The sequence below is a fragment of the Phodopus roborovskii genome, unplaced genomic scaffold (genome assembly GCF_943737965.1).
Source record: "Phodopus roborovskii unplaced genomic scaffold, PHOROB, whole genome shotgun sequence".
Lineage (NCBI taxonomy): Eukaryota > Metazoa > Chordata > Mammalia > Rodentia > Cricetidae > Phodopus > Phodopus roborovskii.
The window spans coordinates 11,622,640-11,648,558 of record NW_026126408.1 but is presented as its reverse complement, the minus strand read 5'-3'; the positions used below and the strand labels follow the sequence as shown (position 1 = coordinate 11,648,558).

General features: G+C 41.3%; 1 protein-coding gene across 6 annotated transcripts in view; it reads left to right on the top strand.

Annotated features, from left to right (window-relative positions):
• Dtnb (dystrobrevin beta) overlaps window positions 1–25,919 on the top strand; it is a 196,782-nt gene that overhangs the window by 55,349 nt on the left and 115,514 nt on the right. For all 6 annotated transcript variants that reach the window (XM_051181728.1, XM_051181732.1, XM_051181730.1 and 3 more), the window contains exons 7-8: window positions 10,589–10,694; window positions 13,559–13,725. In XM_051181728.1, the coding sequence (XP_051037685.1) occupies window positions 10,589–10,694; window positions 13,559–13,725 (273 nt within the window). The remainder of the gene's footprint in view (window positions 1–10,588; window positions 10,695–13,558; window positions 13,726–25,919) is intronic.

The following is a 25,919-nucleotide window of genomic DNA, read 5'->3' as shown; positions in this document are numbered from 1 at the left end:
TCTCCAGTAACATTTGAAGTCTTTTAAAGAAAAGTATTTTTAAGGTTTTTTTTTTTTGCATTATTGTGACCGAATGAAAATTTTTTCTTCTTGAAAATTTTCTTCTTCAAGTAGGGGTCTTTAAATTTAAGTACAGGGATTTTGACCTAAAACTCTAGCGATGTTGCATCATTGTGTCCTGCACCTTGCTCACCTGCCCTGCCTGTGACACGGTCAGGAGTTTGGCTGCTCTTCCTGGTTTCTTACCTAGAGGCTGGTACAAGTGTGTTCCTGAGAGTTTAACTCTGCCTCAGAGACTGGGAGAGTTGATACTCATAACTCAAGGTAGAGAACAGATTAAAGAATACTGCATTTAGAAAAGTTAGGAGAAACACAAAAGAAAAAAAAAGTGTTTTAAAGTCAATAGAAAAAAATTATCTTCCCAGAAGGTACTTCTTTAACAACATTGGGATTTTGCATGCATGCCTGTGTGGGAGTATGGGATCCTCTGGAGCTAGAGTTATAGACCTTTGTGAGCTGCCATGTGGGTGCTGGGAATTGACCAGGTCCTCTGGAAGAGCAGTCAGTGCTCTTAACCACTGAGCCATTTCTCCAGCTCCCAGAAGATACTTCTTAATTACCTAAGGAAACAGTGGTTTTGCAGTTGGAAACCTATACCAGACAGGAGACGTAACTTCAGCCAGCCATCAGTCAGGTCACCAGTGAAGGGGGAAACTGACAGCTGAACGGGCTGCATTGTGCAGCTCTCCCACTCAGACTTTCTTCAGAGCTCATAGCTTGAATGGAATGTTGTGGAATCATCCAAAGGTTCTTTTGCTCCACCTCAATGTAGCTGTGAATCTTGCCAGATTTGACAAGGTAGCTGGCCTGTATACCTAAAGAGATTAGAATTGTAAAAAAGAAAAGACAAGGAACGTTCTGGAGTTCTCTATAAAGAGATTTGAAAACTGAATGACCCAGGATATATTTGTTTTGTTTTGGTTTCTGTTCTGAAGGACAAGAATAGGACAGTTGGCACCAATAACAATGAGAAATTTGCTAGTAAATTCCAAGATGTTATCACATTCATGCACAGTAGCTTTGTGAAAACTTTTCTTTGTCAACTGTATTTCCTAATTACTGGTACAAATGGCAGTCAGCATCAGCTTTTAGTATATTCAAACATTTCCACTCTCATTCTAGTCTAATAAAGCACAGCTTGCATTACCTCCAGTATACATCTGCAAATGTGAACACTAATACTCATGTGTGAACACACACACACACACACACACTTAAAAATAAAGTAAATGTTGAAAAATGCAAGGTTTAATACAAGAATTAATTTCAGCTGGGTGGTGGTGGCACATACCTTTAATCTCAGCATCCAGGAGACAGAGTTCCAGGCCAGCCTGGTCTACAGAGCAAGCCCTAGGACAGCCAGGGATACACAGAGAAACCTTTAAAAAAAAAAAAAAAAAGAATTAAATTCAGTAACTTTTGGAGTTCTTTTTGAAAACTTGATTTTTTTTTCTGCAGTTTGCTTCCTACAGTGTATTTGTTTAATGTGAGTTGGTTCTTACAGTGTCAGCCAGAGGATTGTTTCCAGGCAAATTAGAGATGGCCTTGCTGAACCTGATGCAAGCTTCGTCAATATGTTGATGCTTTGAGATGATCAAGGAAGTGACTGACCACAATTAGAGAAAGGATGGAGATTTAAGAAAAGCCTGAGGTTCTGAGACCTTCCTTAAGTGAAAGAGTTAACAGGCAGGATGTCCAACCTTTACACTGCACCTTGACATGGTCATCATGTTCAAACGAGTTGGGCCACAGATTGCACATGCCTAAAGAGCATGATCTGCTTGCTTCCCTTTCTGCACTGTGACGATGGAGCTGCAGCTGTAGGTGACAGGGCAGTGATGACACTTACTCAGGCTAAAGTACAAGGATATAAAACTGTGATTCAAAAGACTGATCCATGTAGGAAATGGTTGCTCCTAGGAAGAAAGAACAAAGTATAGGACATAAGCCTTGAAGTTTTGTTTGATCTTAGTAGTCATAAACCAATAAACTGAACTTAGAGGCTTAAGAATTATTGAAAATAAACAGAAATGAATTTAAATTTCTCCTCAGTTTTCTGGATTCCCAGGTTTTGGAGGAAGATTGTGTTTTTCCTAAGGATGATTTGCCCCTTGTCTGCTTACTTATTTTCAAGGTCTTGGTGCTGACTTTAGCCTGAAGAGTTGTCTACTCCACTGGAGATTTTAATCTGATGTCTGTGTGGGAAGGGGAAGGTGGACATACATCAGAGTGGAGAGGGAGGATGGGGGGAAGAAGGTACATCATACAACATGGCAGTCTGCGTCTGCAGACACTGTGCTGTCCTCTCCTTGATGCATAGAACAGGTGGGAATATGGAGAGGGGTGGCATTTTTGTTGGTCAGTTTTCAAAACAGTGAGACTATTTTACCTATTGGAGCTACTTCTTGCTTCTACTTTATCCAACCAATCTCCTCTGGCTATATGCCATAATGAATTTTCTTTCTACTCGGAGACATTTTCTGGTTGTTCTGACCTAGCTTTCCTGGACATCGAATAAAATTTGGCAAGAATTACCTGGCATATTTGTATTATACCGCACACATGAGGGATTTCATGGTCTCACTCAGCAACTCTTCAACTGGGTCATTTCTGTAGATGAGTTCTATGCTTTGTTGACCTACAGACATATCTTCACATGTCATCTCTGGTGTTGAATTATGTCACATGACCAGTAGAATCTTAGTTTCAGTTGGGTAGGCAACAGTTGTGACAGGTTGTCATTTTCTACATGTGTGAGAACTTGGCCAGGACTGTTCATGCTGACACTGCTACTGAGTCAGATCCAATTTTGGTTGGTACTGTATGTGATGTCATTTCAATGTTCTCAAAAATACATACCGTGACTGGTGTTAACACATTACTGTAAACACAGGAAGATATGAACACAGAACAGAGGACAATAAATTAGACGATTATTGCATTTATTTTGCAAAGCAACCATTAGGTATTTACAGTCTCATTTTAAAGAGGGTATCTACAAAAGGACGAAGCTAGATTATACTATTTCTTATTACCAAACATTGGTGATGTCTCAGGGTTTCCATTGCTTTAATGAAACCCCGTAGTCAAAAAGCAAAGGGGAAGAAAGGGTTTATTTTACATACACTTCCACATTGTTGTTCATCACTGAAGGAAGGACAGGAAGTCAAACAGGGCAGGAGCCTGGAGGCAATAAGGGAGCTGCTTATTGACTTGCTTCCCATGGCTTGCTTCACTTGCTCTCTTATAGACCCCAGAACCACTGGCCCAGGGATAGAATGGGCCCTCTCCCATTGATCATAATAAGAAAATGCCTTACAGCCTGATCTTATGGAGGCATTTTCTCAATTAAGTTTCCCTCCTTTCAGACAACTCTCTAGCTTGTGTCAAGTTGGCATAAAATTAGCCAGGCTAGATGATGACCAAAATACTGCAAAGGAATTCCTTGTCACATCAAGCAGTGCATGCATTTGAAGGTAGTGAAAACTACTGAATCCTTCTTAGGAGATGAAAGAAATTTCACTTCATTTAGTGCTGGGTGTGACTACTCACATGTGATGAGGTATTGCAGTTAATTAAGCCATTGAGTTAGTTTAATTGGCTAAGTATTTTTCTTCCTTAGTGGTAGAAAAATATATATAATGATGTACCTTAGAAGTGCTCTTCCAAGTGCATCTTAGATCAGATGAAATAGAGTGTATAAAATGGCTTTTATTATGAACAAGCCATAGTAATGAGACCTGTCTCACTACCATTAATTAGACGGAAAAGAATTGCAGAGACCTAGCGTGAAGTTTTGTTCTAGTTGGGTCTGCAGAGGAGACTATCTTACTAAATGAATCCTTAGAAATGACAGGTGGTTCCCCAATTTTCCCTATTGAGTTTTGTTAGTTCCTGATGCCCACATACAAAGAGTCCCCTACTCAGTTATCCCTAAGTGTGGCAACAGAACCAGCTGCATTTGCTGTGCATCCTGCCTGGGACTGTGGGCAGGGTGGAAGGCTCCAGCTTGGAGTTCTCTGGTGTTTGCTGATAGCACAGTCCAGCAGGCATTCTCCTGGACCTTGGGTATTGCTCCTACCCTGCTGCTTTATAGTTTTCTAGGCTTTATGGAAAGCAGGAAATTTTGTTAATGAGGATCTTGTCTTGCTGGTCCCTTAGTGGTCATCTAAAGAAGGCCACCTCTCATGTGTCTTATTGGTACTTTTAGTCATAAGCAAGTTTGGTGTTAAGTCATTTTCTGAACTGTTATGAGTAGGTTTTTCCTTGCCGGTATGGTCCCACCGCCGAGACAGCCCCAATTAACACACAGAGACACTGTATTAGTTATAATTCTGTTGGCCTGTTACTAGTGTTACTTATTGGCTAGCTCTGTCTTAAATATTAACCCATTTCTATCAATCTAAGTTTCCACATGGTCTCATCTTACCGGAGAGGAGGGCTGGTGTTCTATCTCTCCGTCCTCCATCTTGGATCCTCCTTCCTCCTACACCTCTCTCCTCTTAGTCTCCTAGTCCCGCCTGTCTTGCTTTCCAATTGGCCAACAGTGCTTTATTCATTAACCAATACGAGAAACATATTTACAGAATGACATCTCCCATCACTGAACTACAGCCCTAAGATGGAGAAATGGTTCAGTTGGTAAAGAGCTTGCCTTGCAATCATGAAGCTCCTGAATTTGATCATCAGGACTCATGTAAAAAGACCTGGGTTTGATTGTAGTGTGTTTGGGATCCCAGCACTGGGGAGGCAGAGAGACAGGCAGAGTAGCTCTCGTCTGCCAGCTACTCTAGTTGAATATGTGAGCTTTAGCTGCAAAGAGAGATGTCTCAAAATATCTTCCCTCCTTTGGAAAAGAAAAATAAAAGCCTCTATGAATTCCGTTGTGCCCTCTGATAAGGTTCCTAGTGTACCCTCCTGGCCCCTGCCATGCCACCCTCAGCCTGTCTCTTCCGCAGGCATTCCTTGTGCAGACCCTGCTCCCTGGAAGTCCTTGCCAATGTGCTTCTTGGTCTGTGCTGCTTTGATTTGCATTTCTCTTATTTTGAGTAACCTGCATTTGGGTGAGTGAAGTTAACCAAGGTTCTAGTTTTCATGTATTTGTTAGCTTCCAATGAAGTCAAAGTCTCCCTGACTGCATCTCCCCTCCAATGACAACCTCTAATTTCATATCCTAGATAAGAGACTGCTTTTTTTTTTTTTTTTTTTTTGATGCTCCGAATCCTTCAATATCCTGCACTCCCACGGCATGTTTCATATATCTCAGGGGTGCCTGGAGGGAGCGATGTTAGTCTCCAACTTCCTATGTCTAGTGATAAACACCATGCCTGGAAAATGAGCCATGCTTACTAAATATTTAATTAATGACTTAAAGGCATGTATAAATGAGAAAATTAGTATTTTTGGTTTGAGTTCTGACAAATTTAAACTTATGGTTTTATTTCACACCCTGGTTTTTATCCATATTACTCCATTAGTTCCTCAAATGAAATAATTATTACAATGTGGAAAATACAGCATTTCAGACTTTTAAAAGCACTTTTATGATACTCTTGCATCTATGGTAAAAATATCTCTAATCTCTACAGGTTTGTCATTACATAATACATTTTTTTTTTTTTTTTGCTTTTGTTTTGTAGTATTGAAAATTGAACCTAGGGCCTCATGCACTCTACTATTGAGCCACATCCCCAGCTTTCTGTAGGCTAACATTAGCTCTTGTACACTTAAAGATTTGTCACTCATATTGGTTTAATAAAACGCTGGTTGGCCAGTAGCCAGGCAGGAAATATAGGCAGGGCTACCAAAGTAGGAGAATTCTGGGAAGAGGAATACAGAGAGGCAGTCGCCAGCCAGACACAGAAGAAGCAAGATGAGAATGCCTTACTAGAAAGGGTACAAACCATGTGGCTCAACATAGATAAGAATTATGAGTTAATTTAAGTTGTAAGAGTTCGTTAGTAATAAGCCTGAGCAATAGACCAGTTCATAATTAATATAAGCCTTTGTGTGTTTATTTGGGACTGAATGGCTGAAGGATTGGGCTAGACAGAATCTTTGGTCTGCAGCTTTCAAATTGTTCTGATGTTTAAAGTCTAAAACTGTGATGGACAAATTCAGTGTCCAGTGTTAATGGAAGGCTGCCTTTTAGCATTGGTTCTACAACTCAAGTTGATGTGTCTTTGCTCTTGCCAGATAAAATATGCCTACAACTCTATGTAGTTATAAAAGCTAGTGTGCAGTTATTTTAAAAAATGTTTTGGGGGCCGTTGAAATGGCTCAGCTGGTAAAACGCTTGCTACCTTAGCTTAATGACATGAGTTCAATCCCCAAAATCTACATAAGAAGTAGAACTGTTCTTGCAGTTCCCTCTGCTCTTGCATACATGATAATAATAAATAAATAAGGCTGCAATGTTTTTATCTGAAAGCTCATAAAAATGCCATTTTAGGACTGAATATCAAATATTTTTTAAGTTATAAAGTCAGTGGGTAATAAATGTTTACATATTGAACAAAAGAAAATACAAAGTACTTGTTAGAAATGATGAAGTTGGAAATTGCAGCAATGAGAATCTATTGCTAAATTATTTGTTATTTTAAATGCTGTTTTAGTGGGGCTAGATTTCTGAGGAAGCAGGGATGTGAAAATGAAATAGAATAGTAGTTGCTAATATCAAGGATTAGAATAACAAGTGATAATGAACAGAAATTCATTTTTAGGAAAAAGAATATGAGATTACATCCAGCAATGGAAATAGCCAGTGTTTTCCAGAGAGAATTATAAATGTGTAGTTTTTACTTAGTATATCAGGCAGCTGTGAAGTGATTAAAAGATGAAGACCTTGTATAAACAAAAGACTTAATAAAAAGTTGAGTGAAAATGTTGTATAAAGCAAAAAACTTAATAAAATGTTGAATGTTGTAGGGGCTGGAGAGATGGCTCAGCAGTTAAGAACACTGGTTGCTCTTCCAGAGATCCCAGGCTCCATAACCAGCACCCATAATGGCATCTTACAGCTGTCTGTAACTCCAGTTCCAGGCGATCTAACACTCTCACACAGGCATACATGTAGGCGAACCAGCAATGCACATAAAGTAAAAATAAAGTATTATTTGTATTTGCCTCATCCTGCTACATGACTTGAAAGAGGAGGACACTCTTAGTGGCTGTATCATGCTGCATCTGGAAAGCCCCATTGCACTCTCAGAGAGAACAAAACTGAAAGGCAAGGATATTCTCCGTAGGGTGAAGATTGTTTTGCCCTGTGGACTCCCTGAAAATAAATGCTTAAGTACCTCTCAAGGGTGTCCTGGACATGCTTTGAGAGCCACTTTCTGACCCTTGAGAGGCAAAACAAACCTGGAACTATTAAGTCTGCTCCTCTTCGTAGGCCTGGTGTGGGGCAGAGCAGAGTGCTGTGACTGCACTCTTGGGTGTTCATTCTCCTTGCTTTTCAGGAACTTTTAGGCTCTGGGGGAAACTGGAGACTGAACTGTATGTATTTATGAGGGCCTGCTAGATAAAACAATACACATTTGATCTTGACAATTAGAAATATGGTGACTCAAAACTTCTGGGGGGAAATAGCATTACTATTATGAGCGGGTTTGTAAAAATGTGATAGCAAATATATAAAAATACAGAAATTGTAAGCATTAAATTTGCAATAGAGGATAAAATACATTTTAAATTTTGTTCATCCTACCTGGATTCATTGAAATAAAGCTGCTAAGCTTGCATACCACCTCTTCTGGTGACAGGGCCTTTCTATGTAGACCAGGCCATGAACTTCCTTAGACTGAGATTGCAGATGTATTTTCTCTGTCTAGCCCTCCCAGCCACTTTGGGGGCTGTTTGCCTTTTAGTGTTGCTTGCTCATTTCCCCCAGATTCTACCCAGGTCTCAGAAGCGGCAGGAACTTGTGTGCATTAGATAACATTTTTTATGGATTTCTGATCAGACCTCTCTCTTTATGGGCCAGCAATGTGCAGTGCTGTGGAGAGGCTGTGAGAATGATGCCCCGTACTCCTCGCCTCTGCTTTTTTCCTCCCCACCTTTATGCCCTAAACCTGTCTTCTTCACTGCAAGCTATTTTTTTTTTTTTTTTTTTTTTTTTTTTTTTTAGGTTCTTGCTACATTTCCCTCCCTCTTGGCCTCCTTTTCTATTTACTTTCTGTTTCATCTTCAGAGATATCCTCAGACTTCCAGTTAATGTATTCTGGAGTCAGGATAGTCACAGTGGCCAAAAGGTCAAGGAGTGAATGTGTGCTTTTGTATTTGGTATGACAGGAGTGTTGTGTGGGCAGGCGCCGTAGTGGACAGCCCTGCCTCTGTCTTAACCTCACTGGTGTCATTACTTCTTGCTTAGGAGAAAGTGGCATGAAATTCTGAGTTTCATTTTTTGCTTTGCTTTACCTACTCCTATACCCCATCTTCATGTACAATATACTTTCTTTTTTCTTCTGGTGCTGGATATCAAACTTAGGATCTTACACCTAGCTATACTTCCAGTTTCTAACCCATCTTCACATGGCTAGACCAGGACATGGAAAGGCTACAGGGTCATATAACTTCTGTGTGCTGCCCTTTGTCTCTGTTCTGTTCTTTTTAAAAAGGTGTGTGTGTGTGTGTGTGCGCGCTTGCTTGCCCATGCCAATGGCATTCATGTAGAGGTTAGAGGATAGCTCTGTGGAGTTGGTTCTTTCACCTTTCTGTGAGTTCTGGGATCAAACTCAAGTCCTCAGGCTTGCTTAGTGAACACCTTTCCCTAAAGAGCCATCTCACTGGCCCTTGTGCTGTTTGAGACAGAATCTCATCTTGTGGCTCAGGCTGACATGGAACTTATGATCCTCCTGCTTCAGACTTCCAGCTGATAGAATTATAGGTGTTGTCACCTCTCCGGGCTTTCTGCTGTTCCTCTGAGTGCTGTTTGATGTGGGCCTATGAGGGTGTGTCATCACTGCAGACTTCCTATTGAGTCCTGTGACACTGCGTCCAGTTCCCCTCCTCTCTCTGTAAAGCTGGAAAGGTATTTTGTGGCTTAAAAGAAATGAAAATAAAATTATTGGGAATATTGCTTCAAATTTATTCTTTCTGCATTATGTAACTTTTATCTTGTTTCTAGACTGTTTTCTAATTGTGTGGAGCATAATAATATCAGTGTTTCACATAGTGGCAGCTATTGGTTGAAAGAGAAAAATACGATCTAGTGGGAGAAGGAGTGTCTTACCTTGCTTTATTTATGTCAGCAATTACTCATTATTTTACTTTAAATTGATTTTTTATTGTTTTATGTGTATGTATGTAAAGCCATCTGTCTGGCTACTCAACAGTTATTTATTAAATGTCAACTGCGTGCCAGACACTGCAGAGAATGCTAGAAATGTGCCTCTTAACCAGGCATCCTTAGTTTCTGTTGTTGTAGATGTGTTATTAGCAGGAGTATAATATCTGTTTCCTTCACAGGACAGCAGAAATGGTGATTGGACGTGACAAGCCATTTAAGTGCTTTGCTCTTTCTTCTTATCTGTCAGAGGAGGTCAAGACACTTAGCAGCTAATTTTAGAGGCAGAATCACGCCTGTAGAAATGCATTTTCAATAGAAGTAGTGTGTGTATATTAAAATGTGTGTAATTTTGAGTGTGATAATGTAAAATATTTTGTTGTAAAGTCTTACATGCAATTCATTCCTGCTGGGTTGGGAGAATTTTTTTTTTTTTTTTTTTTTTGGTACCATAGCTTCAATTGGGATATTGCGATTTATTTGGTTTTATATTTATTATTTTTTGTTGTTGTACATATCGATCCCAGTTCCCTCTCCCTCCCTCCCATGCCTCCGACCCCCGTCCCATCCCATTCCCCTCCCCCCACTCCAAAGAGAATCTTAAGCTAGAGTTTAAAGACATGTGCATGTAATATGAATAATATAAACTCAGACACAGATATTGGGGTTCAAGCTCCAAGCTGAAGATCTGAAAAGCAAAGCTGCCAAGCCAGTAGCTTTTACCTCTAGCTCAGACCAGATGACCCTGTCTCCACGAATCCTCAGAGTGCAATGCAGACTGCACTGCTCTCCACCAAGGCTCAGACTGCAGTCTGCTTCTCAGATTGCTCTCCTCAACATTTCTGGAGACTAATTCTCACACGAGACCCGCTGCTTCTTCCTTTTATACCTCTTAGATCCTGGGATTAAAGGAAGGCCTGGGATCCCAATTGCTGAGATTACCTTTGTGTGAGCTTTTCTCTTTTAGACTGGATCAATTTTGTGTAACTCAATGTGGCCTTAAACTAACAGAGATCTGCGTGCCTCTGTCTCCTGAGTCTTGGGATTAAAGGTGTGTGCCACCATGGCCTGGCCTCTCTGGCTAGCTAATATGGCTGCTGGAATTAAAGGTGTGGCACCACTGTCTGGCTCTGTGGCTGTGGCTAGCTTTGCATTTTGATCTCCAGTGTCTTTATTAACTCATAAATAATATATCCTCAACTTGCAAGATATAAAGTATATTTGTTTTTCTTCTCTTCACAGAAGAAGATAATGCTGAATATGTTTTTAGACACCATGATGGCCGATCCTCCTCCCCAGTGCCTTGTCTGGCTACCTCTCATGCACAGGCTTGCCCATGTGGAGAATGGTGAGCATGGCTTGGCCTGTTGTCCCTTAAGTTGTAGGGAAGAGGATACTGTTTGCATTATTGTGAAAAATTGAAATTGACGTTTGCTGACACTCCATCATTTGAAGTTGTGGCTTTTGTTTTTTGTTTTTGTTTTTCGAGACAGGGTTTCTCTGTATAACTTTGGAAGCTGTCTTGGAACTAGCTCTTATAGACCAGGCTGGTCTGAAACTCACAGAGATCCTCCTACCTCTGCCTCCCGAGTGCTGGGATTAAAGGTGTGCGCCACCAACATCCGGCTTTGGCTTTTGTTTTTAGAAGAAGAATATTTATTTCAGCACAAAAAAGCAGGACTCTTGTTACTTACATAGATAGGATTCTGAGAAATAATAAAACTTGGTTGGTATGGACACATTTTTTTTTTTCACCCCAAGATCACTTACATTTACCTGAGGTGGTCAGGAACCTCCTCCCCACGCCACACACACATTTTATTTTATCAGAATCATAGCTGTAGAGAATTGGAGCTCTGCAATATTAGCCATCAAAACTCTAGTTGATTTTGAGCCATGAAAACATTGCCAAGACAAAATGTAGTTCTGGTCCTCTTATCCCTCCGTTATTTTTATCTGTCTGTCTGTCTATCTGTCTGTCTGTCTATCTGTCTGCTTATTTGTGTGTGTAGTGTATGTGTATGTGTATACATTTAAGTGTGCATGTGGAGGACAGTGGTGTCTTTCATTATTTTTTGAGACAGATTCTCAATGAACCCAGAGTTTACCAGTTGGCTAGATTGGGTGGCCAGGAAGGTCCTGAGACCTGCTTTTCCCCACTGCCCTCCCACCAGGCTAGGGTCCCAGACTTGGTCAACCACACTCAGCTTTTCTGTAGATGCTGAACTCTGAACTCAGGTCCTTATGCTTGTGTGGTAGGCACTCTGCTCACTGAGCCATCTCCCCGGGCCCTTCTTTATTTTATCATCTTACCTTGAATGTACCCTTGAGATCCTGCCCAATAGTATGATTTTCCAGTAAAGTAGATGTTTTCATTTTGAATTGAATTGATGCTAACATCTTGGAACCCTCTTAGTGTTTTTCTGTATTTAGGTTGTGGGAATGTGTTCAAGGAAAGGCTGCCACTTTCCCATGCAGCCTTCCATCTCTCCAGGCTGTTGTCAGGCTCCTTGTATTCCACGGGAGGGAACGAGGCAGAGCCGAGAGGCTGCTGAAAAGCAGAGTCCTCCTCATTTTCCTCACATGCCTGTTAGTGTCTATCCAGCTTTTTCCTTTGTTCCTTCGTTTCTTCCTTCCCTCTTTCCTTCCTTCCCTCTTTCCTTCCTTCCCTCTTTCTTTCCTCCCTCCCTTCCTTCCTCCCTTCCTCCCTCTCCCCCCCCCTCTTTTTGCTTTAAACATATATACTACCTTTTGCTCAAGTCTGGTTACTTCACAAGCATCTCAGTTTCTGGATTATTTTTCTAAAGGACTAGACTCTTAAAGCAGCTAAATTTAAGAGTAAGGTTTTCTAAATAGTCATGTAAGTAGTTAAATTACTAAGCTATTCTTTCTTTTTTTATTTTGGTGATGTGTTTATATTCTAAGTGTTTTAATAATTTCATGTTTAATTAATTTTTATAAACTTATATCTACTATGAGTAGTAGAAAAACCCTCATTTGTCATGATGTGTTATTAGCCAGAGGAGTAATTTACTATTACTTTGTATGGAATACGTTGCTTATTGGTCATGTTCTTTCTTGTTTGTTTGTTTTTTGCTTTTGTTCTTCAAGGCAGGGTTTTCTTTGTAGTTTTGGAGCCTCTCCTGGCCCTTGCTGGCCTCGAACTCACAGAGATCCGATTGTTTCTGCCTCCCAAGTGCTGGGATTAGAGGCATGTGCCACTACTGCCCATTGATCATGTTCTTATAAGATTAGTGATATTTCTTCTTAGAGACAGAGAAATGGTATAGAATCTTTGAAATGTCTAGAAAGAAAACCATTTGTCTGTCATATTGACATTTGTCTATATAATATCTACTTATGGTGGTAAACAAATCCTAAAATTATGATTTGTCTGGCTTGGTGGGTGGGCTTGTTTGGTTTGGGTCCTTCTTAGGTACTGGAATTTAAAAGGACAAATACTAAACTGGGTATGGTGACACATAATGTAATCCTTGTCCTTGAGAGGGAGACAAAAGAGTCAGAATTGGCTGTCAGAAATTGGCTATATATTGTGTTCATAGCCAGCTTGGAAGACATAAGACCCCATTTAAGAAACAAAGAAACAAGCTGAACAAATGAAGGGACATAGTTTTATTTTTTTAAGCTTAGTTATAGTTTTCATGTTGGTTTATAAATCCAGATGTTGTACATAGAAGAAAGCAACTGGTATACATTACACTAAACAAAAGCAACACTTTCAGCAATCTCTGAATCTGTAGCAACAGACCCACTCACAGCCCAGACAGATCTGCCTGGGCTGGCTCTCACTGCCTCTTCTGCTCACCCTCCCACTGTGTGAACACTGCCTCTTACATGCACAGAAGAGAATAGAAGAAAGTCACAAAGACGTATGTTCTGCCAAAATTGCCAGAGTAAATTTGATAATTCATACTAATGTACTATGACATTTAATATTAACCTAAAACTTTTACAAACATTGACCTTCTGATGTTGGAGCTGTGCTAGGTGATGGCTCTGCTTCTGAGCACACGCTACTGCTAGCACTTCTGTTATTTCTTACAAATAGAACTTCAGAAGTCAGACAAGTTAGAGTTTGTGGTTTTGTCTGTTTCCACCTTGGTTGTTACATTAGATTTTGTTTTCCTTGGTGTTGATTCTGGTTTTCAATTGATGTTGTTTTGTCCCCTGCTCCTTCTTTCCACTCACAAGTCTTCCATCCTGTGGAGTGCTCCTACTGTCACTGCGAGAGCATGATGGGCTTCCGATACCGATGCCAGCAGTGCCACAATTATCAGCTCTGCCAGAACTGCTTTTGGCGTGGCCATGCCAGCGGCACTCACAGCAACCAGCACCAGATGAAGGAGCACTCCTCTTGGGTAACTAACTGCATGTCTCTGATTGTGTCCTCTTCTCTGTTTACTTGGCTCATGTGCAAGTAACTGTACTTGGTCTAGTGTCCTGCAGGTGCCCTGCCCCATAAGGATGTGGTGTCATGACACCTTGATGTCAGCATGGATGCTGAGGTTGCAATTATGTTTATTCCTCACAAAATTTAAAAGCAGGCTTTGAAAGTGTTCTGGGAGGTACAAGTGATAACTACATTTAAAATGGTCCTTTGCAAAGTAAAAAAGTAAATTTCCCCTGATTTGAAAAATTATATAAAGGGAATCTGATCTCCCTAGTGTTTATTCCCTTGAGCCTTCTATTGGGTTTTAAGCACTTTCTTCAAGGTAGTTTTCTTCACAGATTGATTATGTTTATAGGCTTCAGGAAAAGTAGTACAGGAGTTACATATGTGTGTATTTTAGGTTGGAGAAAGACTGTATTTTATAACCATTGCCACATTGCTATTCTTACCTTTGAAGTAGCTTTCAGATAGTACTTGGGTGGTGACCAATCACGGCGGTGTACACCTTTTACCCCAGTACTGAGTGGTCAGAAGCAGACGGAGCTCTGTGAGTTATAGCATGCTCTACATAGTGAGACCCTGTCTTGAAACAAAGCAAATACAATCAAACAAGAAACTCAATAATTGGGTTGAGATTTATATCTGTTCTTCCTGGAGTGTTTATAAATCATGTAATATAAATCTCATTAAGTATTTTGCTTCACATCTTTTGATTTATTTCTAGTTTTTGTTGGCTGCTTGCTTTCCTGAATGGTAGAAGACCATGCAGGGTTTGAGACCTAGGCCTGGTACCTACTGGACTGCAGAGATTAAAAGACCTTAATAACTGGGTTTCCTCACTCATTTATTTTTCAACTCAATCAAGAAAAATTAAATAAATAGTTAAAAATAAAATAGTTAAAGAAAGGGAAGGAAAGGAAGCACCAAGTGTCAACTACTCTACACACTTGACTGTTGTCAGAACCTGACTGTTGTCAGAACCTGTGATGGTGTGTTAGGGACACAGTTGTATTGAATTGAGTGTCAGTTACAGCTAACTACAAAGCCTTGTTTCATTGAGCATCCTATTGTCCAGCTGTGCATTCCAGTACTATGTTTTGGTTTAATGTCATATTTTGAGTCTTTTTTTTTTTACAGTGGAAACCCCCAGTAATTTTTAAAGTTATTATTAAATAAAGATAACTTGATTGTCACTTTTTTCCTTCCCTATGTGAAGCATGATAGCCCACTATGCTAATTGGTTGATCAATGTAGTTCTTAGTTTAGAGCCCTGCCTGAACGGAGACGGGTCCTTCTCAGTCAGTTTTCATGTGGATTTGGTTTGCTGGTGTGCTTCTGGTACCCAATTTATAACCTTTTCAAAAGTAAGGCGTTTGTATTTATTTAAAGATCAGTAACTTTTTATAGTTTGCAAAAGAACTTTTCATACATGCTTGATTTTGTTTTTTCCTTTGAGTTATAGCATCCATACAGAAAAGTACAAGCCAGGCATGGTGATTTATGCCTGTAATACCAGTACTTAGAAGGCTGAGGCAGGAGGATTACTATGAATTCAGGCCAGCTTGTGTTAAGGCCTTATTCTCCAAAACCAACCAACCAAACACGGTGCAGAATCCATAAGTGAATTCTGATTTAATCTTCCCAATACTATGAAGATTTTCTTTCTAAATAGTTCTCATTTTTCATTTAATCTTTTCTGCCTTATGAATTCATTACTTTTGTTTGTTTGTTTGTTTTTTGACAGGGTTTCTCTGTATTGCTTTGAAGCCTGTCCCCTGGAACTAGCTCTGTAGACCAGGCTGGACTGGAACTCACAGACATTTGCCTGCCTCTGCCTCCCAAGTGCTGGTATTAAAGGTGTACACCACCAATGCCCAGCAAATTCATTTATCTTTTATAGTAACTTAAGTCTTCAAAAATCTAGTATTATCAGTTTTCATAATTTTGAGTCTGATACCATAAAAAAGGTCCGTTCTAAATTTGATGGATTGCATGCCTGGAGGTTAGTATATGTGTCTACATGGATTTTTTTTTTTCTTCAGAGACAGCTTGTTTGAGCTTGTTTGAGAACAGCTGTGTAGCTTGGTCTCAAAATTAAGAGTATGTATAGCAACCTGACCCTTTGAGGAGGATGTCAGTTAATTTTGAGGCTGGATTTCCACTTAACAAAAAAGATACATAATTTTTTTTTTTTCAATGGAAAGGAGATTGAACCTAGGGCCTTCCTTACACATGCGAGGCAAGTGCAGTACTGCTGAACCATATCCCGACCACTGCTGTCAGTTTAATGCTAAGTTCTTTGAATGTTTTGCACTGTGTTTGTACCAATATTTGAAATAAATGCTTCCATGTTTGCAGCAGCAGATTTTAGTTTGTTTGACTGCTTTGTCAAAGAAGTTACACTGTAGATTTGATATGTTTTTATGTCTCAGTGTTTGTAAGATTATTTTTATTTTCCCAAAGCCCCTATTTATTGTTTCATTTCAGACCTCAGTCTATGTATTTTGCTTTCATTCCCCAGAAGAGTGATATATGGGTCTATAACCAATATTCCTCCTGCTCAGACATCATTTATTCATTCAGAAGGTATTTTGAGCACTTACATATGTAGTCAGCACAGTGATACTCATGAACAGACCAGTCAAAGATGGCTGCCCTCTTGCAAATGTTTTAGAATATGAATACAGTTGCTGGGGCTTGCTGCTGTTTCCCTTTTCCTATCTCGCTGGGCATCTAGACTGCTTTCCACACCTCCTTCTCCAGCCTGTTTTGGTTGAGTCTGTGTGAATAGTGGAATGTTGACTGATAGGTCTTTCCCCAAGACTGTTATTGATAGAGTGTCTTCACTGTCTCCTGCCTCCTCACCTCAGAGGACTCCCTTGGGACCCAGTGGAAAGCTAAACTGTGAAATAAAAAGAAACTGGACCTAGCATGGATAGTGGGTAGAGAGGAGCGTATGCTAGCCCATTTACCTGAGATGGGGGCATAAGACCTGTGTTCCCATTACTATTGAGGCTGAAACGGGGGTAACTTAGCAAGAGCCTGTCTCGAAATGAAATTTAAAAAGGGGGGAGGGGAACTTAGCTCAGTGGTGGAGATGGAGAACTTGCCTTGTGTTTACAAGTGGTTTTATTTCCAGCACACACACATACACACACCAAACAGGAAGCCTCTTTTTTTAAATAATTAAAGTTTTCATTTTTTCCCATAGTGCTTAGTACCTGGAGTAGACTAGTAAAACCTTAAAAGTGTGTGGTGTTGGCTTGACATACAGGAATATACCAGTGAGCAGATAAGTCAGATAGATGATGGAGTAGAAAGACAAATCATGTGATACAGTCGTAACCAAATTGGAAAATTTGTACTTGAAACCAGCCTTATACCAACCAAGCCAAGTATTGGAAAGGATCACAGTGTGACCTGTTGGCAGTGTAAGGTATGACAGGAAATAGATGGGCTTTGGAAAGAACTGGCTGGTTTGTAAACAAAGAGAAAAAGAAACTAGAGGAAGTTCTGACAACTGGGGCAGTATAAGGACAAAGAGGTTGTCTTTAGATGCTATCTAGTAAGAGATGAGTATATTTACAAAGCCTGATAGGCATACTCAGTTGAAAAAACAAGATGGAGGGCCATCTATAGAGCTTCTGATTGTCGGGTTGAGGTCCATGAAATCTACATGAAGACAATTCCCCAAGTGACTCTGTCGTACACACAAAGTCAGAACCTTGTTTCATGCGGCTTCTTCCAGGTGTCTCCTGTTAGTTGAAAGTGAGAGTCTTTCATGTGAAAAATAAGTCAGGCTTGAGAGTGAAGACCGGGAAAGAACTGTAGTTTCTGGCACACGGGACTAATGGGGAACAAATAGATCTAAGGACCACTATGTTTCCAGGGAATTGTGTTGGCAAAGAATCCATAAGCCTAGGATGAAAAGACCTTTTATTGTTTGAGCTAGACAATCACTTTAGAAAACCAGAACTTGCTCTGGTGCTAGTAAGGGGTAGGGATGAGTTTATTATGAAAGCTGTGTGTCCTCAAAAGAGGGCATGCCATAACACACTTGGCAACGGGGGTTACTGGGTAAAGAAGAGACTTACAGCCAGGTGTGGTGGTGTAAGACTCTGATCCTAGCACTGGGAGGTACAATAGTGAGTTTGAGGCCAGTTTTGTCTGCATGATACCTTGTAGACAAAGAAACCCAAACTGGAAAGAATGAAAAAGATCAAGCACAAAGTTCCGAGGAAGACTGTGCTATACACACAGTCTTAGATGCACTGACTATAGATGACAGACCTTCTATTCTACTGTCTGCTATGGGAGGGGTTGACTGTGTAGGGTACTCGGTGATCATAGCACTCACTAAACCATGTTTCCCTTTCTACCCAGGCATATAACTCATTATATAACTCACCTTCCCTGCAATCAGGTCCATGTGGTTAGTCTTCTTCAGGGGGTATTACATCTTATCAAGGCAGTTCAAAGCAGGTCTGCCACCTCCATCCTCATGGCCTCTATCTTCTGCTGATGCTCATCGGCCTTCAAAGGAGCTAGGTGAGGCAAACGCCCTTGATGGAAGGCCGCTGGGTGCCTGAGTGGGTGGAGCCCCTCCCAGTGTGCTGAGGACTTGGGCGTGAGCAAGGAATGAAGATGCTAAATAAGGAGGATAGGATTGAGGAGATTAGACACTTGAGTATAGATGTCACAAGGGCCTTGCGTGGCAATGGCTGATGCCTGCTTGGTGAAGGAGCAGGAGTGTTCAGTCTGATGGACTTGGGGCAGGAGTGCCATGCTAAATCACAGAGCAGGGAGCCCGTGAGCCTGAGTAACCTGAGCCATGGAAGCAATGCAGAAGAGGCCAAAACATGAGCTATGCTCCAGTTGCCATTGTCAGGACTTCTGAGTGAAATGAGGAGTCTTGGTAGAACTTTAGAGTAGCATAACATGATTTCATTCATGCTTTAAAATGGTCAGTCTGGATGCTGGGTTAAAAAGTAAATAATGTAAGTAATTGAGAATCGTAGAGACTATTTGTGAAAGATTGTTATGCTAATTATATTAGTTACTTCCTTTGTTGCTGTTGTAAAATACCTAACAGAGCAACTATGGGAGCAAGGAGTTGTTTCGTCTTGTGGGTCAGGGAGCTTATTCCATCATGGGAGAAGAAGTAGGGTGGCAGGAAGCTCCTCACTTCCATCTGCACAGATCGGGAAACAGAGAAAGGGGTGCTCATACTTAGCTCACGTTCTCATTTTTCCCTTGTTTATTCAGGGAGCAACCCAGCATATGAAATAGTGCTGCCCAAACTTGGGGGAAGGGACTGAGCATGTGTGTGTGTTGCTGGAGTTTGGAGTTTGAACCCAGAGCCTCATATGCCAGGCAAACATTTTACTAATGAGTTATATTCTAGCCTAGAAATGGCAAAAGGGACTGAGTTAGGATAAGTTATACATCAGCATAATGAACTGTATGGGACCAAGGAGAGGCCTTAAGAAACACTGACTGTCCTGAGCCAGTTATGTGGTAGAATTGTTATTGGCCAAAAAAGTGGAAGGCTGTGGTGGTGTATGCCTAGGTCTTAGAATAAAATATTCGGTTCTGTTATTTGAGGTAGGGTCCAGGCATCCCTGGAACTCAGGAATCTACCCTCCTGGATACTATGGTTAAAGGCATGAGTGATTATGTCCAACTCAAGGGTTCTTCTGTTTCAGCCATGTTACATTAAAGTAGTCCATTTGTAGTGGTTGAATAGGCCGGTTGACTGAGTCTAGAGCGTAAGAGTGAGTCTGAGATAGACTTGTACTTAATACACATGTTTAAAGCCACAGTGACAGATCATATTAAGTGAATGACTGACCAGACCTGTCAAGTATTTAGCAGTTGAGTAAGCAGACAGGACTGATGCTTTATCCATTAATATTTGAGTCATTTGGCACAGGAATTATTTCTTTGGAAGGGTGAGGACAAAAGCCTGATTAATGTGAGTTCAAGAAGGAAAGGCGATTTTGAGTACTGGTGCATGCCTTTAATCCCAACACTCTGGAGACAGAGGCAGGAGGATCTCTGAATTTGAGGTCAGCCTGGTTTGCATAGTGGGTTCAAGGTGAGACCCTGTTTTGAAAACATACAAAGAAACAACATCAACAAAACAAAAACAAAAGAAGGAAGGGAAGGCAGGAGAGATGGAGATGGTAAATATAGACATTTCTTGAAATGGGTATTTCTTGCTAGCAGTACCCCCACCTCTGTGGGGGTCTCCCTGTGTAGCCTACCCCTCCTGCTTTAGCTTCAAGCTGGGATTGAAGACTTGTTCTGCTGTGCCAGGCCCTAACTCTTCTTCTGACAATTCCCCTACACACACACACACACACACACACACACACACACACAAACACATTTACACTCACACACACTCTTCATTTCAGCTAGGAGTGAGACTGATGGCGGGCTGCAAGAGAGGGAAGTTTTGATTGGCAGGATTTAGTAAACTTGGAAGTAGTCTCTGAATTGAATACCTCTTTCTGTACATACCTGCTATCCTTTCTAGCAGGGGTAGATCTTGAATGCTGATGCTTCTGGGAAGCAGGGGAGAATGGCCTTGCTGTGAAGTCTGCAGACCTCAAGAGAAAAGAAACAGGAACATGATGAGGTGGGTGTGTTCATTTCTTTTTCCATCAGACTGACCAGCCTCTTAAAATGAGGAATGAGCGAGCAGCAGAGGCCTCTCCACCAGGAAGCAAGGAGTGAAGTATAACTCTTAGGTTTTTTTTTTTTAATATTCCAGCTTGCAAGGGAATAGGTCATCTTCTCTGAAATACTTGGTTCATACCCTTGTAACTTTGCCATTGGAACTGTGGAGCTGTACCATTTGGTACCACTCTGTTGAATAATAGCGCTCCCCCACCCCCTGCCGCCGCCAAAAGTCAGTGACATAAAGCACCGTAGTCATCATGTTATACCATGGTTTTGTGTCAGGTATTTGGGCAGAGTATAGATATTGGCTGTTTTATGCTTTTTGGGCCCTTTCTTGGGATGACTGAAATACTGAGGTGCATGGGTATGGCTTGAAGGACTGGAGGCTGCTTTGCTCCCATGTCCACGGTTACTTTGGATGTCAGGAAGACACATCATAGCTAGAATAGTTGCTAGAATCCAGGCCTGTGTGCCCTGTTCATGTACTGTGTGCCCCTCATGCTTGCATTTGCGTTTTAGGAGAGTTTGTCTATGGCAGAGGCGTCTGGAGAGCAAGTAGTGCAGGTACCTGCCCCTGCCTTGGTGGAAAGTGCAGCATCACTTCCTGTACATCCTCTGGTCTGGGAGTGGGATCACTGAGACCAGCCCAGGAGAAGGCAGGGCACTGGAAGGGGGAGATGTCAGGGAGTCCCTGTGGTAGGAGAGAGCCCGCTGCAGTTATCCCTGGCCAGTCTCTGTTTGGGACACACAGTGTACCACACAAAGGACATTCCCATGCAAGCAGGGCTTCCCTTACAGTGGTTAATGTATCCACAGAGATGTTTGGTTTTATGCTAAATTTTACTTTCAGAGAGCCCTTTACAGCACTACAGAGGCAGAAGCATGTGGATCTCTGAGTTAGAGGCCAGCCTAGTCTTCATAGTGTGCTCCAGGCCAGCCAATGCTGTGTGGTGAGATGAAGGCAGGGAAGTGTGGAAACACACACAGCCAATCTCTCATCTCTGCCTACCCTAGCTTTCACTTTACCAAAGCCAGTCTGATGGATTTCCACTTTGTTCTTCCACATGGTGAGGGGGTTGGGGAAGGATGGGAGAATGTATGCAGATATTCTGGGATCCAGATGTAGTTCTTAGTAAGAATGTCTTTAGTTACATAACTTGGGGGGAGTGACCTGAAAATTTCACCTTTCTAGCCAGCAGGTGGCAGACTCTACCTCCTAACAATCTCATCCCCTTCAGAAATCTATAAATGTGGAAATAGTCTGTGTTCAACAGTATGTTAAACAAGTATTGCTGCCTTAATTTTTGTAGAATTAATGATACAAAATTAAACTATTTAATATGAGCAATTCTTAATTTTTCCTTCCTTCTTCCCCACCCCACTTCCCCCTTCCTTTGAGACAGGGTCTCACTATGCAGCCCTGACTGTTCTGGAACTCTCTATGTAGACCTGGCTGGCCTGGAAATCATAGAGAGCTGCTTGCCTCTACCTCCTGAGTATTCCATTATTAAGCATATGTGTCCTTGCACTTCTTAAATTCTGAAAGATAATTTGATAATTATTCTGGGAGAAAAAAAAGTGTGTGCTTATTGGCCCGACTTTTTCCAGTTGTAATTTAATCACTATTTTGCACATAGCACAAAACTAAATAAGAGGGAATATTTATTTATCTATTATTTATTTATCTGTTGAGATAGAGTTTCACTGTTAGCCCTGGCTCTCCTTGAACTCACTGTGTAGACCAGGTTGGCCTCAAACTCACACAGATCCCCTAGCTCTATTGGGATTGAAGGTATGTGCCAAGCATGTGCAGCCTGGAGAATATGGAGACGTGTGTATAAATTTTATCACAGGTGTATGACCGTTGTACCTGCATATATGTATGTGCATTACATGCTTGCCAGGTGCCTGCGGAACTCAGAAAAAGGGCTCAGGTTCCCCGATACTTCAGTTATGGATGATTGTGAGCCTAGGTCTTCTGCAAGAGCAACAGGTATCCTTAACCTCTCTCCATCCCTAGGTATATATATTTATTTAATGTAAATTAGCATCCCCCAAAGTATGAAGTGGGACACAGACTTGAAAACATTTAAAAGAAAATCTACAAAGTCCAGTTTTTTTTTTTTTTTTTTTTTTTTTTTTTTTTGCTCAGTGCCCAGGTGACCTCAGAAGCTACTGAGGCAGTGTCTGCCTTGGCTGTTGTTGGTGCAGTAAAGAAAGCTGCCACCTGAGTGCTCAGCATTGCTGCTATCCTCTGAACTGAAACTTGGCACCCTGTAAGAGCCCTACTTCCCCTATGGCCCCTGCTGGTTTGCTGGTTGTTGGCTCTACCCACCCCTTGTGTATTTAGGAGAAGGTGGAATCATTGTTAAGATGGCCATGTGACTTACCCTGTAAACTGGACTCGATAGAGAGTGAAGGAAAGGGGTGTTACTATGCAGAAACCACAGGCATCATCTAGGAGTACCTCCTGAAAACTAGGACCTGGGCTAACTGTTTTAGCATTCTGTGTCTGTGTGACAAGTCACTACAGATTTAGTCGGAAGTCTAGCCATGGTGTGGTTGAATTCTCGTCTCCAGACCCCTCTGAGCTGACAAAAGGTGTCAGGCAAGGCTGAAATGCCATCATGATCTGAGGCTTGTGGGGAATCTTGCCAGTTCACTGGTTGTTAGCAAAATGTATTTCTATGCAGCCTACATAGCCGGCTTACAACATGGACAATCACTGCCTCCAAAGCCAGTGGAGTGCCTCCCTGTGATTTCTTCTCCTGCCACTAGGGGCACACTCCGTCTCTCTTCCTCCCCCCCCATAATGTTATGTAATCTAAAGGAAAGCTATTTCAGCACAGTTTTTACCCGTGGTCGGGGAGAGTTAATTTCTAATTCTACTCACACTAGTTGCTCTGGCTATTTTATTCATTGCTTTTCAATTTATTACTTCTGGAACAATATATCTGGAATCTCTTAGTTTCTTAAGAAAAAAATATCTTTAAAAAAAAAATCAGGAAATCAAGACACTGCTTGGAAGCACATACCAGACTTGCTACCCTCCTTTTCTAGCTGTAGTTATGTTCCGACTTTCTGGTCATGCCCCTTTGCTCCAGGGGATTGGTTCCACATCCGTGGTTATCTCTCTGGTAATTTTACTGTCTGTGGAGTTAAGCCATTTAAATCCTGGCTGTGCAGTCTCTTGACTTCTCCAGTTCTGATGATTTCCTCCACTGAGCCTCACATGTCTGCCCCACAATTATGCCAGACATTTCACCCCATCCATCTGTTATCGTTCCTGATTCATCCTCTGATTTCGCTAAGGTCATCCTGTAATCTCTTTCCTGTTTCAAGCCCATTAACCTGTCTGTGTCTGGTGTTTGCCAGGGTTTTTACTTCTCTCTTTATTCATTGTGTCATTAACTCCGTATCTGTATAAGTATGTACCTTCCTGGATATATGTGCTTGTGAATCTAGAGGCCAGAGGTCAACCTTGGGTGTCATTTGTCAGGTACTGTCCACCTTGTTTTATGAGACAGTCACTACCCTGAAACTTACTGATTGAGCCAGGTTGACCAGCAGCAAGCCCCAGGAACTCACTAGTCTTTGCCTTCCTAGTTCTGGGATTACATGTATGTTCTATGGTGCTTGACTTTTTTTCTGGATCTTCATGCTTGCATGGTAGACAGTTTACTGACTGAGCCATCTCCCCAGTGCTAGTATGTAACTATTTTTTAAGAAAATTCATCTCTTCTGCCAGTGACTGTCCTAGATAACTAATTGCTTTCCCTAAGAAAGCTATGTAATAGGGCAGATTAGTGTTGCCACACATTCATCATCACTCCAAATGGGCTCTCAGCCCTGGAATACTATTGCATTTCCCGGACCATCTTGCCTTTTGTTCTCTGGGAAGCCATCGGTTGAGGAAGTCTTTGTTCTCCTTTCAGCAGATCTTTTCTTTCTATGAGCCTTGAGGCAGGCTGTCCCTTCACTCTCTGCTTCCAGGCTTGCTCACTTGTTATGTTCAACAGGTTCTTACTTGGTACTTGGTACTTGGTACTTAGTTGACACTGTTGTAGGTGCTAGGTTTTCCCTGGGATGATCTGAGTTTGCATTGAAAAGAGAATGAATGAAAACAAACCAAAAACCTAAGTTCTAAAATAACGAATGAAGAAGATACCAAGTGACAGTTCTCCGTAGAGCAGTGGAATGTGATCTGACAAGAAGGTGGGTAGCTATGTAAGATAGGGCAGTCAGCAACCTACTGACATTGATTCAGGTCCAAACCATGCTGTGTACCAGCCTCTACCTAGCAATGCTAGACAAATGTTCTATCAGTGAGCCAAATCCTTGCCCAGAACAGAAGAATCTGAACTGGCATAACAAGTAAAGGGGTTGAGTTAGTAATCAAAATCTTTCTCAGAAGAACAAACCCTTAATCTCTGCGCATGGGAGGTTAAGGCAGAAGGATCAGAACTTCAAGGTTAGCCTCAGGTACATGGCAAGTTCTAGGTCAGCCTGGGGTTGCATGAGACCCTGGTGAGGAGTGGGGGAGAAACATAGACACAGATAGACAGAGACAGAGACAGAGACCACCAACCAGACCTCAGTGCTTTTGTTGGTGAGTTCCATTAGACATTTAAAGAATTATTCCCAGTAACAAACAATTTTTCCTTAATAGATGAGACCAGAACACTTCCACGCTCATTTTTATACAGCCAGTTTTCATGATGACAAAACAAAAGAATTAAAAGCAAAAAATAGACTAATGAATTTATGCAAAATACCTTAGCAAAACAGCCATATAAAAATACTTAATGCAATAAAGTACAAAAATTATATGATTCTCTTAATGTTAAGAGGGCATTTGGCAAAACTTAATGCCTTTTGGGATTTAAAAAGAAGGCTTGTGCTGGGGATATTGCTCAGGGGGTATAATGCTTTCCCAGCATGCAAGAAGTCCTGAGTTCAGTCCCCAGCACCAAATAAATTGAGCATGGTGCCATGACTGTAATGCTAGCACTCAGAGTAGAGAGCACTCTTAATTACATAACAAGTTAAAGGATAACGTGTGCTACATGGTGAGTCCCTGTTCTCAAAAGGGAGGCAGGGAAGAACAAACCAGAAATGCCTATCAACCACAGCGAGCATCATGCATGCTGGGAAAGAATGGACACTTTCTTCATAGAATCAAGAATGAGACAAGGATGTTCGCTCTTGTTACATTTATTCAACATCATGCTTAAAGTCCCAGAACAATTATACAAGAAAAAAGAACTAAGAAATGCAAAATAGGAATGAATTTAACCAAAGAAATAGTAGGCTTTTACAGCACATCACAAAATATCACTGAAAGAAGACTAAAGGAATCAGAAAGACGTGCCAGGCTCACGGGCTGGGAGTTTGAGAAGTTCAAACAGCAGCTCTCACTCCGTTGTTCCGCAGATCCACCGCCATCCTCCTGAAAACCTCAGCTGCTCTGTTTGA